Source organism: Strix uralensis, unplaced genomic scaffold, assembly GCF_047716275.1.
Source record: "Strix uralensis isolate ZFMK-TIS-50842 unplaced genomic scaffold, bStrUra1 scaffold_131, whole genome shotgun sequence".
Taxonomy (NCBI): Eukaryota; Metazoa; Chordata; class Aves; order Strigiformes; family Strigidae; genus Strix; species Strix uralensis.
The window spans coordinates 319,345-334,111 of record NW_027436770.1 but is presented as its reverse complement, the minus strand read 5'-3'; the positions used below and the strand labels follow the sequence as shown (position 1 = coordinate 334,111).

At 65.0% G+C, this 14,767-nt stretch overlaps 2 protein-coding genes across 5 annotated transcripts; both read left to right on the top strand.

Annotated features, from left to right (window-relative positions):
* Positions 1 to 92: 92 nt before the first annotated feature.
* Positions 93 to 7,313, top strand: RELB (RELB proto-oncogene, NF-kB subunit). 4 transcript variants are annotated; one of them, XM_074857423.1, is made up of 11 exons: positions 93 to 216; positions 765 to 818; positions 1,000 to 1,927; positions 2,209 to 2,366; positions 2,801 to 2,892; positions 3,015 to 3,146; positions 3,480 to 3,584; positions 3,968 to 4,183; positions 4,402 to 4,470; positions 4,615 to 4,692; positions 5,303 to 5,923. In XM_074857423.1, exons 3-11 carry the CDS (start codon positions 1,481 to 1,483, stop codon positions 5,587 to 5,589), a joined length of 1,584 nt encoding a protein of 527 aa, XP_074713524.1. In that variant the 5' UTR covers positions 93 to 216; positions 765 to 818; positions 1,000 to 1,480; the 3' UTR covers positions 5,590 to 5,923. The 4 variants fall into 4 exon arrangements, with proteins under 4 accessions (XP_074713524.1, XP_074713525.1, XP_074713523.1 ...); XM_074857424.1 differs by lacking the exons at positions 93 to 216; positions 765 to 818; positions 5,303 to 5,923 and adding an exon at positions 7,115 to 7,313 and having other exon boundaries at positions 1,000 to 1,039; positions 1,464 to 1,927; XM_074857422.1 differs by lacking the exons at positions 93 to 216; positions 765 to 818 and having other exon boundaries at positions 1,000 to 1,039; positions 1,464 to 1,927; positions 5,306 to 5,923.
* Positions 7,179 to 14,515, top strand: CLASRP (CLK4 associating serine/arginine rich protein). Its single transcript, XM_074857420.1, has 20 exons — positions 7,179 to 7,313; positions 7,923 to 8,020; positions 8,475 to 8,576; positions 9,294 to 9,373; positions 9,613 to 9,697; positions 9,929 to 10,074; positions 10,182 to 10,278; positions 10,477 to 10,555; positions 10,664 to 10,737; positions 10,895 to 10,936; positions 11,063 to 11,293; positions 11,836 to 12,090; positions 12,501 to 12,680; positions 12,786 to 12,825; positions 13,572 to 13,632; positions 13,725 to 13,783; positions 13,924 to 13,970; positions 14,057 to 14,139; positions 14,311 to 14,335; positions 14,429 to 14,515. The coding sequence occupies exons 1-20, from the start codon at positions 7,215 to 7,217 to the stop codon at positions 14,469 to 14,471; spliced, it is 1,926 nt and encodes a 641-aa protein (XP_074713521.1). The 5' UTR covers positions 7,179 to 7,214; the 3' UTR covers positions 14,472 to 14,515.
* The last annotated feature ends 252 nt before the right edge of the window (positions 14,516 to 14,767 follow it).

Below are 14,767 nucleotides of genomic sequence, written 5' to 3'. Positions count from 1 at the left end.
GCCGGCGGCCAATGGCGGCGCCGCCCGCGCGGGGTTTCCCGGCCCGCCCCGCGGCGGTGACCTCAGCGGCCGCAGCCAATGGCGGCGCCGCCCGCGCGGGGATTTCCAGCTCCGGCGGCCGCGCGGCCTCGGGCTCCGGCGGCGGGTGGGTGGGGGCGGGCGGGGGACACCGGCACCGGCATCGGCGGCCCCGGCGGGACATGGCCCTGCCGCTCGGTGAGCGCGGGGCCTGTCCGGCACCGGCAGCGGGAGGAGGGGGGCGAGGGCCTGCCCCGGGGCGGGGGGGGGCCGCGTCGCCTCGAGGGGGACAACCGGTACCTGCTGGGGGGGCCGGGGCCTACCCGGGCGTGCGGCGGGAGGGGCCCGGTGCCGTCCACGGGGAGTGACCCAGGGACTCCCGAGCCCTGCCCGGGGGGGTGTGGCCCGGGGTACCCCCGGTTGGGGTGGAGGGGGGCAGGTATTTGGGGGGTGGGCGGTGTTTTGGGGCTCCCCGGCTCCTCGTTGTGGGGGCGGCTGGTGTCCTCAGGGGCTGTCATGGTCCCGGGGACCCCCTGATCCCGACTGGGGGGACAGATCCCTGCTTTGGGCAGACTCGGTTCCGGGGACCCCCAAATTTCTCTCGGGAGGAAGGGGGCATGATCCTGGGGTTCCCCCGCTCCCTGTTCTTGGGGAGCTTTGAACTGTCAGTGGAGGGGGGCAGCGACCCTGTGCACCCCCACCCCCCTAGTCTTGCTTTGTGGGGTGACCGTCCCTTGTCCCCACAGGAGCTGCCCTGCAGGATCCCGGCCTGGCCATGGCACACGCCGCACCGGTGACTGGTAAGACCCCCCCACCCGGATCCTGCTGTCCCCTGCAGCCACGCACCCTGCGGCTGGGACCCCAGGACCTGAGGTGACCCCGGCTTGGCGCCAGCAGGCTGGGGGTCCCTCCTACGCTCCCCCCGTGGGTCAGGGAGGTACTGGAGGAAGATTCAGGGTTGGGGTTTTTTTGCCTTTGCAGATGATTTAGGTGAGTGGACCCCGTGGTATGCGAACAGCTGGTAAGTTTTGCCGCGTGTTTTTGGGGCACCTTGGCCGGAGCAGGATCCTGGAGCCTCAGGTGATGGAGCTGGCGACGGGGTCTCCCCTCTCTGCGTCCCTGGATTGGCCGAATCCGTCCTCCCCGGGGCCGTGAGCAGGATTTGGGATGCAGAGCTGCGTGCTGTGAAGCAGCAAACCCCCCACGGGGTTGTGATGGGGTGCAGGGGAGGGGGCATCTCATGCCCCCCCAATGGCTGCTCCATCCTCTGCTCTGAGCAGAAAGGAGGCATTTGCGGGTGGAAACGGGGCAAGATCCAGCCGGTCCTGTCCCCTCCCCTGGATCAGGGCAAATTGAGGGGTCGCAGAAAGCCCTGAGGGGTCTCACCGGGGACTTGGGGGTCCTCCCCGTCCCAACGCTACCCTGACGCCCTCCTTATCCTGCAGAAATCATCGAAGAGGTCATGAAGGAGGACGGTTTCCAGCTGGATCCAGCCCCCGTCCTGGCCAAAGCGCTGCCCAAAGGCTCAGCCAAGCTGGTGGCCCGTGGCTCCAGCCCTGCGGTAGCCACCCGGCCGCTGTGCCCAGCTGAGCCCTGCCCTTACAGTGCCACAGTGCTGCCGGCCGACTCTCGGTCCCCGCAGCTCGCCCAGAGCCTCAGCACCCTCTCGCTGTCACCCAAGCTGGTGCCGCGGGGCACAACGGGCACCAGTGGGCGGCACCGCTGGCCCCCGGCTACCGGGCAGGGCAAGGACCAGCTGGAGGAGCTACTGGAGCCGCCCAAACTGGTGATCACGGAGCAGCCCAAGCAACGGGGCATGCGGTTCCGCTACGAGTGCGAGGGCCGCTCGGCTGGCAGCATCCTGGGCGAGAGCAGCACCGACGCCAGCAAGACGCTGCCGGCCATCGAGGTGAGCGTGCCGCGCGGCTAGTGGCCCAGCTCTGAGCCTTAGGGGTGGCAGAAGGCTGCTGGGGGGCTGCCAGAGCCCTGTGGGTGCCGGTTGCGGGGGGGATGCGGGAGCCCCATAGGTGTTGGGGTGCTCCGTGCCCGTCCTTGAGCGTAGGAGCCTCCCGACGAAGGCGCCCGGCCCCGGTGGTGGGTAGTGGGTGCTGAAACCCACGCTGGGGTGGTTCTCCCCACCCCGTGTCTCTGGGAAACGAGGTCCCCCTGATAAATTTATGTCTTCCTCAGCTGCTGAACTGCCAGGCCATCCCCGAGGTGAAGGTGACGGCGTGTTTGGTGTGGAAAGACTGGCCCTACCGCGTCCACCCCCACGGCCTGGTGGGCAAGGACTGCAGCAACGGGCTCTGCGAGGTCGTTCTCAAGCCTCACGCCAACCCCAAGCACAGGTACATGATGCCAGGCCCAGTCCCCCCGCCACGGTGCTGTCACCCCGCCACAGCGCTGCTACCAGCCTTGTGACCCCCTCAATGTCACCCCCCACCCCAAGCCCACCCAGATGTCACCAGTGCTGCCACCCCCACACCATGTCCACCCCAGTGGCACTGTGACACCCCCCCCCAGTTGTCAGTGCCCCCCCCCCAGTCCCCCCCGATGGCACTGTCATCCCCTGTGCCCCCCTAGATGGCACTGATCCCCCTCCTACGCCCACCCTGGTGTCACTGCCCTCCCCAGTGCCACTGTCCCCTTGAAGCCGGCGCCGACAGGATTTTTGGGCGGGGGGGGGTTTCCTTGGGCTTGGGTCCACTGGGGTTTAGGATGGGGGGAGGCCACATCGTGCCCCCCCCCCCCCCCCCCCCCACATGTTGTTGCTCCCTGGCAGCTTTAGCAACTTGGGCATCCAGTGCGTGAAGAAAAAGGAGATCGAGGCAGCGATAGAGAAGAAGCTGCAGTTGGGCATTGACCCCTTCAAAGGTAGGGTGGGTTCAAACTGAGGGGGGGCCCAAACCCTGTTGCTGGGGGGGCTGCGGAGCTGTGGGGGTGTCCCCGATCCCGCTCCGGGGGGGCCACTGACCGTCCCCTCTCCTTTTCCTCAGCCGGTTCCCTCAAGAACCATCAGGAGGTGGACATGAACGTGGTGAGAATCTGCTTCCAGGCCTCCTACAAGGATGGCTCCGGGCAGACACGACACCTCAGCCCCGTGCTCTCGGAGCCCATCTTCGACAAGAGTACGTGGTAGTCAGGGGGGCTTCGTGGCCCCAGTGGGGCCACCAGACCCCTAAAACACCACCCCGCCCCCCTTTCCTGCTCCGGCGTTTGGCGCCAGGTTGGGACGAGCTGTGAGGCTGCACCAGCCAGTTCCTCGCCGGGGCCCGGCTCCGGCTGTTGGTTTGGCCAGTGGGGATTTGTTGCCCGTAGCCAAGGTGGGATGATCACCTGCATCCCGCAGGGCTGCTCGGGAAGAAATGAGGCCAACGGGAACGTCCCTGGTGCCCGGTCCCAGTTCCCCGGGCAGTTTGGGAGCCGCTGGCTCGTAGCCTGAGCCACGATGTTGCCCGCAGAGTCCACCAACACCTCGGAGCTGCGGATTTGCCGGATGAACAAGGAGAGTGGTCCCTGCACGGGCGGTGAGGAGCTCTATCTGCTCTGTGACAAGGTCCAGAAAGGTATTGGAGGGCCCCACACCCCCCCAGGGCATCTAGGGGGGCCCGAATTACCCCCTGGGAAGCCAGGAGAGGGGTGAAGGAGGGTGGTCAATTCCAGAGCTGCTGGGAAGTTCTGGGGATGAGTCCAAGTGGGGTTGGGTGTTCCTAAACCCCTCTGGGGGCTGGAGGGGGAACTGGGGGTGCTCGAGGCGGGGCCAGGGGGGGTCCTGCAGCCTTCCAGCCCCTCTGCTGTAGGGGAAGGGCCCCAAAGCTGGAGGGGGAGAACCCCATGTTGCCACAGGAGGAATCTCAGGTGCTTGGACCTCGGAGTGCTCTGAGGGTGGGAGGTGACGTGAAGGGGGAGCCCCCACTGAGGCATTGACCCCCCGCTTTAATCCCCGCAGAGGATATCGCGGTGGTTTTCCGGAAGGAGACGTGGGAAGCGCGGGCGGATTTCTCGCAGGCCGACGTGCACCGCCAAGTCGCCATTGTCTTCAAGACGCCGCCGTACCAGCACCTGGAGTTGGCCGAGCCCGTGGAGGTGGAGGTTTTCCTGCAGCGCCTCACCGACAGTGTCTGCAGCGAGTCCTTCCGCTTCACCTACTTGCCCAAGGACCACGGTACCCGGCGTTGCTAAGGGCCCTGGGAAGGGGGCAACAAGCCCCTGGGGTGGGAACCAGACACCCTGGGGTCGGGGGGTGGCGACAACCCACCGGCGACAGGGAGAAAGGCGGCAGGATGGGGGTGGGGGTTGGAAATGGGGGTGCTGGGGACCATTAGCTGGGGGGACGACACATGACCCTGGGGGTCACACCACGCCCCCCCGTGGCCCCCCCAGATGCCTACGGGGTCAACGTGAAGCGGAAGCGGGGGATGCCTGATGTCCTGGAGGAGTTTTCAGGCTCAGGTGGGTGCCAGCATGGAGAAACCTTGTCGAGGTGGGGAGCGGGGGGGGGGATACCCCAATACTGGGGACCCCCTGGCTCCCCTTCCCAGGCTGGGGTGGGGGGGTGAGCTCCCCTCACCCTGTACCCTCTCCCTGGGCCCGCAGATCCGTACGGAATCGAAGCCAAGAGGAGGAAGAAGCCGCCGGGATACATGGATCACTTTGTGCCACTGCCGGCGCCAGGTGGGTGTCCCTGGGGACATGTTGGGGGGCCTGTTGTGCCCCCCCGCCCCGGCCCGAGTTTTGGGGGCTGGGGGTGGGGGTCATGGCAGGAGCTGTCAGGGTCACCTGGGGTCAGGAGGGTCCACCCTTGCGGGACCGTTCTCCACTGCTGTTGTGGGGGTCCCCCCAGACTTGGGTGAGGCCCCTGCCCACCCCTCGTCAGCCCCAGGGTCACCCCCAAACATGGGAGAGGTCCCCCAGCCCCACCCCCAGACTTGGGTCCTGCCCAGGGTCACCCCCAGACTTGGGAGAGGTCCCCAAGCCCCCCTGCCAAACCTGGATCCTGCCCAGGGACCCCCCAGGACCCCCCAGCCCCAGGGTCACCCCCTGATGTGGGAGAGGTCTCCAGACCCCTCCCTCTCCAGTCCTGGGTCATGGCCAGGGCCCCCCCACAGCCCCAGGGTCCCCCCCAAACATGGGAGAGGTCCCCAAGACCCCCCCACAGCCAGGATCACCAGGTTGAGGTGGGGACACCCCAAGACCCTGAATCCTCCCCCCACAGCCCAGGTGGGTACTGGGGGGTCAGGAGGGGCCCCCCCAAACCCCTCTCTCTTCCCTCCCCCTCCCCCAGAAGACGCCTTCGCCCTCTTCGCTGGGGAGCCGGAGCCCTTCGACGCCCTGACCCAGCTCTACGTCCCCTTCACCCCCCCAGGCCTTCGCGAAGGGTTGCCCCCCCCATACCCCCCTACGGACTTCCCGGCCTGTCTGGGCCCTGAATTACTGGCTGAACCCTACGCGTCCCCCCCCCGCGCCCCCACTTTCCCCCCCCCTGACCCCCACCCCACCGCCAGCCTGGTGGGCACCCACATGTTCCCCGGGCACTACAAAGAGGCCGATTTGCGCCTGGGGGATGTCTGAAATCCCCCCCTTGCCCCGCCCCCCTCGGCACAGGGGTACCCTAAAACCCCCCCCACAAGCTGGGGGGGGCTCCCTACACCCACCCCCCCTGCCCCGGGCCGGCTGGCCCCGCCGGGGCGGCACGGAGCCCCCCGGAAAGGGACTCCCCCCCAGCCCCGTTCAAGCCGCTTTGCACTATATTTATAGGGGGGGGAATGGACCCACCGGAGGGGCCCGGGGAGGGCTCGGGGTGGCCCCCCCGGGGAGGGAGGGGTCACAGGTGCCACCACCCCGGTCCCGCGGGTGCCCTCGTCCCCAGGGACGGGGAGGGGGGGGCAATAAAGACATGGACACCATTGCGGCGTTGGCCTGGTGGGGGCATGGGGGGGCACTGGGGATACTGGGAGAACTGGTTCCCAGGGGAATTCCTGCTGGGAAGCCCCGGCCACGCCCTGGCACGGGGACCCGGACAGGGCCAGTCTGGCCCAGTATAGCCCTGGGACTGGGACCAGCACCGGGACTGGCCTGGCCCAGTACAGCCCTGGGACTGGGACCAACCTGGCCCAGTATCACCCTGGGACCGGGATCAGCAGTGGGACCACCTGGCCCAGTACAGCCCTGGGAGTGGGACCAGCACTGGGAGACCAGCCTGGCCCAGTATCACCCTGGAACTGGGACCAGCACAGTCCAATATCCCCTGGGGACTGGGACCAGCACGGCCCAGTGTCGCTCGGGGACTGGGATCAGCAGTGGAACCAGCCTGGCCCAGTACAGCCCTGGGACTGGGACCAGCACCAGGGACCAGCCTGGCCCAGTAACCCCCAGGGACTGGGACCAGCACTGCCCAGTACTCCCTGGGGACTGGGACCAATACTAGGGACCAGCGTGGCCCAGTATCACTCTGGGACTGGGTCCAGCACCAGAACCAGTCTGGCCCAGTGTCCGTCAGGGCCCTGCCCTGGGACCAGCCCCTGCTCCGCGGCCCCGCCTCTGGCCCCGCCCCCGAAGCCAGGCCTCGCCCCCCGGTGGGCGGTACCGCGCCGGCCCCGTTCCACGTCAACGTCCCGCCCCCTCCCCGCTGCCTCACTTCCGCTTCCGGGTCGCCCCATGGCCGCGGGCCCAGCGGTGAGGGATTAATGGCGGCGGGGCCGCCTCCACCCGTACCCCAACCCCTCTCCCGCTCCCCAAAACCCCCCGGGGGGTCCCCTCCACCCGCCGGGGCCGCGGCTCCCGCTCACGGTGGGACGCGGCCGGGACTTCCGCGCCAGGCCTTCCCCAAGGGCCTTCCCCCCCCCGCGCCCCGAGGGTGCCCGGTGTGTCCCCCACCTCGGTGTGCCTCCTCCCATCTCTTCGCCTCCCCATGTACCGGGACTCCCCTTTCCCCCCGTGTCTGACCGCCCCCGGCCCTTTCTCCTTCCCCTCCTTGCCCCGAGGACACCCGGTGTCCCCATCACTCAGGGCTGCCCACCCCCTCTCCCCGTATTGCCGCCAAGTGCCCCCCACCCCGGGTTGCTCCGTGTACCCCAACGCAGCTTTTCACCCTCAGGCAGGGAACAGCCGTCGACCTCTTCTTCCTCTGCCTTCTCTTCCTGCTCGCCCCCCGGTGGGACGCCCCCCCGGCTCGGTGGCAGCTGGGGGCCGCCAGGATGTGGCACGAAGCCCGCAAGCACGAGCGCAAGCTGCGGGGGATGATGGTGGACTACAAGAAGCGAGCAGAGCGCCGCAGGGAGTACTACGAGAAAATCGTGAGTGTCCCCGTCCTCCCCCCTCCCCGGGGACAGCGGTGGCCCCCGATCACCATTCCCTGATGGGTCCCCATTTGGGGCATGTCTGGGATGTTTGGGAACCCTCTGGGCGCTTCGTGGCTCATTTTGGGGTGGATAAAGGAGTTCTGGCACCCGCTGCTGCCCCACGGGGATGTCCCTGGGTGGGTGCCCTAAACTCATACGAGCAAAACTGGCCTCTTTGTGCTCCCCCTTTTTCCCAGGGCTCCAACTTCCCCTTTTCCCTGAGGCTCAGGGCTCCTGCTCCCCCTTTTCCTGAGGCTCCCCCTGTTCCCCAGGGCTTCCACTCCCCCTTTTCTCCAGTGCTGGAGACCGGGGGCTCCCCCATTTCCCTGTGGCTCAGGGCTCCTGCTCCCCCTTTTCCTGAGGCTCGAGGCTCCCCCTATTCCCCAGGGCTCCCACTCCCCCTTTTCTCCAGCGCTGGAGGCTCAGGGCTCCCCCTTTTCTCCCAGGCTCAGGGCTCCTATTCCCCTTTTTCTAACCCTTGGGTTTTTTACTCCTTTGGTGTGTTTTTTGGGGTTTTTTTGTTTTTTTTTTTTTTTCCCCTATCGGGGTTTCTGCTCCTCCTAGAAAAAGGACCCGGCCCAGTTCCTCCAGGTTCACGGCCGGGCCTGCAAAGTCCACCTGGACTCGGCTGTCGCGTTGGCTGCCGAGAGCCCCGTCAACATGTGAGTAGCCCCGCGTGGGGCTGGAGGTGGCCCCCGCGGCTCCCCAGGGCAGGGGGGTTTGGAGGGGGGGCTGTGGTGCAGTCGCAGTGTCTTTGCGAGGTGCTGATCTGCTGGCAAAGGCTTTGGGGGTGTGGGGGGGGGCTTTTTGTCCCCGGCTCCTTGTAGCGCAGACCTGGGGCTGGCTGGGTCCATCCCGCCCTGGGAAGTGAAATTTGGGCTGATTTTTGTTCATAAAAGCTAAAAAAAAAAAAAAAGGGATTTTGCTCCACTGGGGCTTCCAGGAGACGCCGCTGTGGTGAATGAGTTGGTTTCCCGCTCACACGAGGGAGCCAAGCGCGGCCTGTGGTGCTGCAGGGGGGGTGTGGGGGTGTGGAGATCTGGGGGGTCCTCCTCCTCCCGGGGGGGGGCGCTTGCTGGCTGTCCCCCAACCCTGGCGACTCCTCTTTCCCCTCAGGATGCCCTGGCAGGGCGACACCAACAACATGATCGACCGTTTCGACGTGCGGGCGCACCTGGACTATATCCCCATGTACACCCCGCCCCTGCTGAACCCCATGTAAGCCGTGGGGCGCCGGGGCACCCCGCTTCGACGGGAGCTGCCGGGTCCGGATCAGGCCTTCTCGGGTCTGTTTTGGAGCGGTTGCCTGAGATTTCGGAACCAGCGTCGCCTGTCTGGGGTCGCTGCAGGGCTGGTTTTTGGGCTTTACATACTGGGACCAGTGTGGAGATCCCAGTACGAGGAGGATAAGCTGGAGCGAGTGCGGAGGGATGGGCAGGGCTGGAACACGGGGCAAAGGGAAACCCCACAGCAGCTTTTCCATACCTAAAATGTTCAAGAGGACGGGGCTGAGATGTTTGCAGGGTTCTACAGTAAGAAACTGAGATGGAAAAGCCAAAATTAGAGCGAGGGGGTTAATTAAGTCCTGCCGCAACCCCCGGAGGTTGGTGGGGTGTCTGTCTCTGGAGCGGGTCAGCCCTGCTTGGAGCAGAGGGGAAATTCCACCGGAGCTGGGGCTGGGTCTGTTGGGAGCAGCCCCTGTTCCCTTCTTGCTCCTTCGCTGGGTTTTTAAGGGAATTCCAGACCAGCACGTGATTTTTCTGCCTGCAAACCCCAGCCCCGCTCTCTCCACGCGACTGGGGAATCTGGTTTTGCTAATCTGAGCAGAAAGGGGCCGTGGCTTTTTCCCAGCATCCAAAATCCCTTGGGGAGAGGGGGAACCTCCGTCTCCCCAGAGGCTTGTGAGCACCGAAAGCTGCGTCTGCTCCTTTCCAGCTCCCCCGAGCAGGAGTCTGATGAGAGAAAATGTAACTACGAGCGGTACCGGGGGCTGGTGCAGAACGACTTTGCCGGCAGTAAGTGCCTCACACGGGTGGGAGGGTCAGGGCTGCACCGAGACACCGCGAGACCCCGCAATTTGGGGAAAACCCTGGCTTACGCGGGGCACAGCCGGCCGAAGGGCGAGGGGACAGTCGTGTCCCCTCTGTGGGGGTGGTGGAGCGCTGGGAGAGCTGCGTTGCCTCTAACGAGCTGTGGTTAATCAGCTCTCTGAGCGGGCAGAAAGCGGGGTGGTAACTCCCCAGTGTGGTTGCAGTTTCAGAGGAGCAGTGTCTCTACCAGATCTATATCGACGAGCTCTACGGGGGACTCCAGAAGCCAAACGAAGACGAGAAAAAGAAGTGAGTGTGCAAAGAGGTGACAGAGCACAGTTGTCATGTCCTTGTCCTTGGCGGGCGGGCTGCGCTGAGAAACGCTCACTCCCAACTGGTCCCGGTTTCCCCTCTACTGGGGTGGGACCGAGCAGCCTCCGGCTGCACCGTCCGCTCCTGGCGGTGCTCTGACGTTGTCCCCCGCCAAAATGGCCGGCCCGTCCCTGTCCCGGGGCCATTTTGAGTGTGTTTTGCGCGCAGGCTGGCGGAGAAAAAAGCCTCCATTGGCTACACGTATGAGGACAGCACCGTGGCCGAGCTCGAGAACTCCTTGGAGAAGCGTGGTGACGAGGAAGACTCCGAGGAAGACAGCAACACGGACGAAGACGAAGTCATCCCCGATATCGGTAACGACCCTCAGAGTTGCCGGGCTGCTTCCCCCCAGCTTTGGGAGACGTGCCCAGCCCTGCCTTGCTACTTGGGGTGCGCTGAGCTGCCCGTTCTCTGCCCGCAGACGTGGAAGTGGACGTGGACGAGCTCAACCAGGAGCAAGTGGCCGACCTGAACAAGCAGGCGACCACCTACGGCATGGCCGAGGGCGACTTCGTCAGGTACGGCTGGTGGCCCGGCAGAGCCTCCCCAGGGCCTCCTCTTCTCGAATCCTTTGCGGGATGTGCTTGTCTGTAGGATGGGCCCCCCCCAGAAAAATCTTCTCCGTTTCTGGGTGCTGACTCTTACTGAGGGTCTCTTTCTTTTTTTTTTTCTTTTTTTTTTTTTTTTTTTTTTTTTGGGGGGGGGGTGGGTAAAAGGATGTTGCGGAAGGACAAAGAGGAGGCAGAAGCTATTAAAAATGCCAAAGCCCTGGAAGAAGAAAAGGCGATGTACTCGGTAAGGGGAGCTCTCCGAGCCTCCCGGGGTAGCAGGGGGGCCCCTAAACCCCCGGGGTGGTTCCTCCGCGTGGTCGATGCTGCCTTTTAGCTGCAGCTGCTCTCCCAGGGCCGTCGCTCTCGCCGCCAGAGAAGGGAATTCAGGGAAAAACGCTTGAAAGGGAGGAAGATCAGCCCACCCAGGTGAGCTCCAGGGCCCGGCAGCCGAGACGGAGCTCACGGCCCTGGTCCCCTCGTATCCATCCCGGGCAGCTCCTCCTGGCTCTATCCCACCAATTTCCCGATTTGGGTTTTTGGTTTTTTTTTTTTTTTTCTTCCCTAACGCCCTTTCCTTTCACAGCTATGCGCGGAGAGACAGCCCCACCTACGATCCCTACAAACGGTGAGCGGCTTGAGGACGAGTGGGTTCTCCAGGCGGGGCACGTGCGGAGCTTGCGGGGTTTTTTGAGGGGGAAGGAGCGTTTTGGGTTTTGGGGGGTTTTTTTGTAACTGCCTCGCTGCCTCGCAGCTCCCCTTCAGAGTCCACCTCAGAATCCCGCTCCCGTTCCCGCACCCCATCTCCCGGCCATGAGGAGAAAATCACCTTCATCACCAGCTTCGGCGGCAGCGATGAGGAAGCGGCGGCGGCATCGGCACAAGCTGGCGGCGGCATCCCCGGAAAAGCTGCCGCGCTCGGCAAACAGCGTTCCGCTCCAGGGCAGCCCGGCAGCACCGCCGCAGGTCATAGCACCTCGTCCCGGTCGGTAACTCTCCCATCCAGCTCGTTTTCCCAACCCTTAAGCCGCAGTGACCCGGCTGCCGGCGCGTCTCGAGGCGGAGAGCGGGGGGAAACGCGGTGGGAGGGAGCGGGTGGGTTCCCCGTCACGGTTTTGCGGTGCCGGGGTGGCGTTTGCCGGCTCCGAGAGGGTTTCTGTGGCTTCTCCAGGTCTTCCTGGAGACAGGCAGGGTTGGGGGGTTGGAATTTGGGGGTGAATCAAGCTGCTTCCTGCCCTAAAATAAAAGAGTCTGCCAGCACTCAGGGAGGGAACCGGTGGTGGCCGTCTGGCACAGCTGCGAGCCCTGGGGCCTTGCTGCCCCTCGGCTGAGGGCCAAGCGGCTCCAGGGCCGTTCTGCCTGTGGCAGGAGGCACGACGCAGGGGCAGGGTGCCCATTTGGCCCTCGGGGCTCAGCCCTGGCGGGCTGTCGGCAGGATCTGGCTGTGCCGCCGCTGCGCTGCACCGAGGTTCCCCCGGCTCCTCCTCATCCCGCGTGCCAACACCTTGTTCCCTCTGTCCCTTCCAGGAGACGCTCGTCCTCCTCCTCCACCTCCCCATCCTCCTCCTCCTCCTCCAGCTCACGCTCCAGCTCCCGCTCGCACCGAGGTGGCGGCTACCACCGCTCCAGCCGCTACCGCCGCTCCCGCAGCCGCCGCTACTCGCGCTCCCACAGCCACAGCCGCCGTTACTCCGGAGGAGGGGGCTCCCGGGACAGCCGCCGCCGCTCCAGGTCCTACTCCCCTGACCGGGGGTATCGCTACAGCTCCCGCCGCCGCTCCAGGTGAGCTACACCCTCAGTTCTCCCAGTTTCTGCCCATTTTGGCCCAGTTCTTCACTGGGCTCCTCCACGGCAGGTTTCACCAGCGGCTCATCGCCCTCTCTCTCGGCCATCCCTTCACGCCGAGCAAACCCCCACGTCTTGGGCTCTCTTGGCACTCCAGCCCCTGCCAGACTGCTCCCAGTTTGTTACTGGGAGCCTCCCACTGGTCCCTGTAGCCTAAAAAAAGCGTTAGATGAAGGGGAATGTAGCCCATCAAACACCCTGGTAGCGGGCGGCTTCATTCCCTGGTGCTGTGGGACGCTGCGAGCTCCCCCAGCACAGTCTCTGCTCGGCGCTGGGGTCATGGGGAGCCCCAATCAACCTTTGGGTGCCCCCCAACACCCCCCCCCAATTTCCCCCCCCGTCCGCAGGAGCCGTTCCAGGTCTGGGGAGCGCTACCGGCGAGGCGGCAGGTCCAGCCGCCACTGGAGCAGCAGCCGGAGCAGCCGAAGCCCCAGCGATTCGCCGAGCCGCAGCAAGTCGGCGTCTCCTGTGCGAGAGAAACCGCCCAGGCCCGCGGCATCACCCGCCGTGGGGGAGAAACTGAAAAAGTGAGGGAGTGGATGTGGGGGGGGCACCCGGGGGGGTCACGCCATGCCTCCCGCGCTCATTTCCACATTCGGGTTTTTTTTTATTATTTTTTCCCCCCGTTTTAGGGCTGACACTGCTGCTGGTAAAGAGACAGGAGCTGCCAAAGTCAGTAAGAATTTAACCTCCCCTGTTTAATTGGCATCTCTGCAGCGCAGGCAAAGGGATGTGGTGGTGGTGGAGGTGTCCCCGCGACCCCTCGTGTCCCCCCCTCGGCCGGTGCCCGGTCCCGCTCCCTCCTTGGAGCTGGGGGGGTGGGGGGGGCGCTGCTGCCAGGCTGGGAGCGGGGCCATGGGCCACGCGAGGCAACCCCGGCTCCAGGAGGGTTGTGGGGAATGGGGGGAAGAAAATGGGGACCCCCCCATCCCCGGGGATCTGGCTGAAGGTTTCCCACCCTGCCTCGCTGGGCCCAGGCTGGCACGGGGGGCTGTGCCCGTGCCCGGTGGGTCCTTAAGTGGCTTATGAGGGAGGATAGGGGGGCCCCTCGCCCTGCTTGGAGGCTCCGTGACCCCACAGCCGCCCTCTGTCCCCAGGCCACCCCCTTGCTGGTGTCCCCAGGCGCTTCAGGCCATGCCCGTGTGTCCCCCGGGGGTGGGTGGCACCTCCTGGGGCCACCAGCGCTCTGATGGGGTTGGGGGCAAGGGGGGGAACTCCCCCACCAACATTTGTTGCCACAGCACCCAGGGGTGACACTTTGGGAGTCCCCACTGCTCAGGGACACCCAATCCCCACAGAGGGGGCTGGGGCGGGTGGGGGCAGCACACGGCTCTGCCAGGGATTGGGGGGGCATCCCCAGACCAGACAGCTCGTGTGTGTCACCCCCCCCCTTCACATGCAACTCTGGTTTTTTGCAGCCCAAACTGACGCCGCAGGAGAAGCTGAAGCTGCGCATGCAGAAGGCGCTGAACCGACAGTGTAAGCAGCCCCCCCAGCCTTGCTGCACCCCCCCCGGCTGCACCCCCAACCCCCCTGAGCCCCCCATTTTTGCTTTTCTATTTATTTTCTAGTTAAAGCTGATAAAAAGGCAGCGCAGGAAAAAATGCTGCAGCAGGAACACGAGAGACAGGTAGGGGCGGGACAGGGGCTGACACCGTGTACCCAACCCCAGGGTGGGGGGAGGGGCAGAGCTGGTTTATGGGAGCTCAGTAACAGGAAATTAATGAGAACTGGTTGATGAGAACCAGTTAACGGGATGCTCTTTTGCAGGAGCGGGAGGACGAGCTGCGGGCCATGGCACGGAAGATCCGCATGAAGTAAATATCTCTTGTGGATCTGGGGGGGCCTTGGCTGCAAAGGGCCCCCCCCCAACACCCCCCCCCCCCATTTTGTGTCTCATCAGGGAGAGGGAACGGCGGGAAAAGGAGCGGGAGGAGTGGGAGCGGCAGTACAGCCGGCAGAGCCGGTCCCCGTCCCCGCGCTACGGTGAGTGCCGGCAAGGGGAGGGGGTGAAGGGGCTTGGTGGAGCCCCCAAAAATAACAGGGAGCAGCTCCCTCCCCCCTCAGACCTTGGAGGGGGAAGAAACTACTCTGAGGGGAAAAAAGGGTGGAAAAGGGGCTGCAGCACATCACCTGAGCATCCCCTCTGCCTTGCAGGTCGGGAATACAGCTCCTCCCGGAGGTACGTCCCCTTCTCCCGCCCTGCGAGTCGGGGTGACCCCGTGGGGGGGGTGACCCCCACTCTCACACCCCCCCGCCTCTCCCCCCTCCACAGGCGCTCCCGGTCCCGCTCCCGGAGCCCCCACTACCGGCACTGACGGCGCCGGTTCCGCTGACAACAAATAAAGATGGAAAACCTGAATCCTCCTTCCTGACATGTGTTTTTTTTGCCCCCAGCCCCTGGAAGAAATTGTAATTTTGGTGGAAAAAGGGCTATCTGGGTTTTGGGGTTTTTCTTAATTAACGGTTAGTTGACGAGGAAGGAGTAGGCAAGGACAGCGACAGCAAGTAAAGATGAAAACCTGAACCCTCACCCTTCCTTGAGTGGTTTTTTTTTCCCCACCCCTTGGGAGAAATTACAATTCTGGTAGAAAAAGGGCACAAAAAAGGGCTT